The sequence below is a fragment of the Rhinopithecus roxellana genome, chromosome 3, assembly GCF_007565055.1.
Source record: "Rhinopithecus roxellana isolate Shanxi Qingling chromosome 3, ASM756505v1, whole genome shotgun sequence".
NCBI lineage: Eukaryota > Metazoa > Chordata > Mammalia > Primates > Cercopithecidae > Rhinopithecus > Rhinopithecus roxellana.
In genome coordinates, this window is record NC_044551.1 from 10,674,284 (window position 1) to 10,677,428 (window position 3,145).

Consider the following 3,145-nt stretch of genomic DNA (forward strand, 5'->3'; position numbering starts at 1 on the left):
GAATTTCACCTCCTGAATTTTCCCGGGAGGAAGGTCTCATCTAGAGTGAGATCAAGGCCAAAAGACAGGGTTTTTTTGTTTCTCACCATATTAGTTTCTTTTCACACTATTCTGCCAATCAAAGGGAAAGAATGATAATCCAGTGTGAGACAAATGGTATCCCAGTTCTGATCATATTAGCAGATCTGGAATCTCAACTACTGCTATTAACTTCGTTATGCAGCCAAGCTGATCTGTGATAGTCACTCAGTCAAACAAAATTTTTCATATCTGGGTTGGGCACACAAACCTCCGTGTATAAGCATAAACCTCAGATATGCATATAACTGCAAAATCTTTTCAATTTAATTAGACAGTAAACATGCTTCTCAGATTACGTTTGTTTTCAAAATAACTTTTAGAACTGTTTGATTCATTTTTCTATTGCTTCATGTCTTTTACATTTTAACTTGAACGACGGTAAAACAACGTGGAGGAGCACTGGGATACTGTTAGCAATCTGCAGTTGCCCTGGTGTTTTCCACACCCTGCATTCCCTGTCTATTCTTAGCACTGTCCTCGGGCTCCTTGTCAGCTCACATTCAGTGAGGGGTAAAAGGCAGGCAGCCACTGCCTCTGAAGAAATACTTAGTATATACAGAATGCGATAGCAAACCTTTGGAATGTCCCAGAGCAGCTGCTGAATGCACTAGTCCTTAACCTCTACCAACGTCTCCACCTTGAGCCAAGGCAGCAGCAGTTTGGGAGAATACAATAAGCACCAATCCTCAGATGTGCTGTGTAAACTCAGACACGCAGTGTAAGCTCAGGTGTTGAACTTCCACTGGCTGCCAGGCTATTTAAAGCTGAGGATTATGCAGAGATAGCAGATAGCTACATTTTGCCAACTAAGTTTATGGAGCATCTAAAAAGCACAGATTAAAACTCACTGAATTCAGTAATCAAACTTTTAAAAGTGGTGTCCTAAAACTTCATATTAGTTTATAAGAGGATATGTTATACATATCTCATGAACATCCCATACGTGTCCATAGAACTTATATTATTTTTAAAAAGTCAAAACACTTCAGATAGGATTCAGTATAGTTTTAAAAAGATAAATGAGGTACATATTTGAATTTAAAAAAAATAAGATTTATATCTGAAAATTCTCACTGACGTTTAAGGCAGTAACAACTATACTGAATCATAAATAAGATTTCAGACCCAATTTCCAAATACTGTATTTTAATTTTAGAACTCCATATTTACAAAACCTCACTTTAATTAAAATAGACTAAAAAGAAAAGCGTATCAAGCGAAGTGAATCACAACTCTTTTTGGCAAAATAAAAGATTTTCATAAAATGGATAGGAATTCCTTAAATGAGTATGGCTCTTTTACCATCAGTGATTACAAATGCAGTGGGCATTGTTGGAATAATAAGAAACAATTCGGAGTCCTCTCTAATATCCAAATACAGCCGCGTATATTTTCAATGTTTCAGTTGTAAGAATAGTATCAGTTTGAGCCACACAAACATATTTATAAATTTTCCTTTCTGAGTAAGAATAATAAAGACAACCTCAACATACCAGGAACTGTGTATATATTTTTAATCTTCATAAAAATCGTAGTAAATCATTTCAAATGTGGGTAATACAAACATTCTCGTGGTACCAGTGGCTGAATGATCATCTTCCCCGTGTCGTCTGAACAGGAACCAATATGATGTCACTTAGTCCCAGCTGGATCCTTTACTTCCACCACCAAAATTCCATCATGACAGAGGACTGCAGACAAATCTTTGGTTTCTACGCCATCTGGTAGTTTGTACTGTCGGGTGAAGCTTCTTGAGATAAAACCGTGCTCGTCCATTCTGATTCCGTGTTGCGCTTTTATCAGCAGCCAGCCTTCGAAGGTCTGAATGATGATGTCTTCGGGGAGGAACTGGACCACATCCAGCAGGATCTGAAAACGGGATTTGCCTTCTCGGGGTGGCGTCTCTGCTGCTGAGTTCACTGGAGGAGACTGCGCTGCCCTGGTTTTCCTCAGGTCCACGATGGTTGGCCCAGGCAGTGCATATAAAGCATGATCCAGCCTGCAATCTTCTAGACCTCGAGTTTCAAACTCTTCCTGGTAACGCACTGGAATCTCTATGAGGTGCCTCAAAATGATTTTTGCCATAGTGAAGGCAAAAAGAGCCTTGAACAGCTTCCTTCAGCCAACCTTTAGTCAGTGGCGAGCCCCTGCAGTTGCCTACTGACTGGATTACCAGTCGAAGCAGCTAGTGGTTTATAGCTGTGCCCAGACGCAATCACTTAATTAGGACTGAATCACAGCACGGCATGCTCTCTTGTCTTTTCATGCACGCTGACAATGAACGGCTATTTATAGGGCATGTTTCCCAGTTGCATTTAGCACACAGCCTGCACAAGCTGCCCAGTCATGGATTGCCCTTACATTCTCAGTTATCCTTGGCAAAGGTGTCTGCCTTGCTTACTTCAAGAGAAAAAGAGAGTGGGAATCGAAAATGGTATTTGAAAAATATCTGGGTGAGGGTGGGGGCAGTGGCTCACGCCTGTAATCCCAACACTTTGGGAGGCTGAGGCCGGTGGATCGCCTGAGGTCAAGAGTTCAAGATCAGCCTGATCAACGTGATGAAACCCCATCTGTACTAAAAACACAAAAATTAGCTGGGCATGGTGGCTCATGCCTGTGATCCCAGCTACTTGGAAGGTTGAGGTAGGAGAATCGCTTGAACCAGGAGGCAAAGTTTGCAGTGAGCCAAGACCACACCATTGCACGCTAGCCTAGGCAATAGAGTGAGACTCCATCTCAACAAACAAACAAAGAAAAACCAAAAATATATGGATGGGTGCTTTCTCCCTGTGAACTTCAGTGATCTAAGGGAATAGGACTTCTTAGAACAGTCAGAGATGTGCACTCATAATATGAGCTGGGATCACATGTTCCCTAGTCTCCAGATACAAAGCTGGGGAGGGCAGAATCTCGCTGTAATTCAGAAATAATTAACACACATGTATTCAAATCTCAAACATTCAACAAACTGCCCTCTGTCCTACGCATTTCCTTTTATTTTATCATTTAGTCTTTTGGGCTTAAGGAACATGTGAGACACATTGTCTGGGTTTATTTACATCTG

The 3,145-nt window shown here is 41.0% G+C and overlaps 1 protein-coding gene across 1 annotated transcript; it reads right to left on the bottom strand.

Annotated features, from left to right (window-relative positions):
* Positions 1–1,571: 1,571 nt before the first annotated feature.
* Positions 1,572–2,339, bottom strand: HSPB3 (heat shock protein family B (small) member 3). Its single transcript, XM_010353161.2, has one exon. The coding sequence runs from the start codon at positions 2,164–2,166 to the stop codon at positions 1,714–1,716; it is 453 nt and encodes a 150-aa protein (XP_010351463.1). The 5' UTR covers positions 2,167–2,339; the 3' UTR covers positions 1,572–1,713.
* Positions 2,340–3,145: the final 806 nt, after the last annotated feature.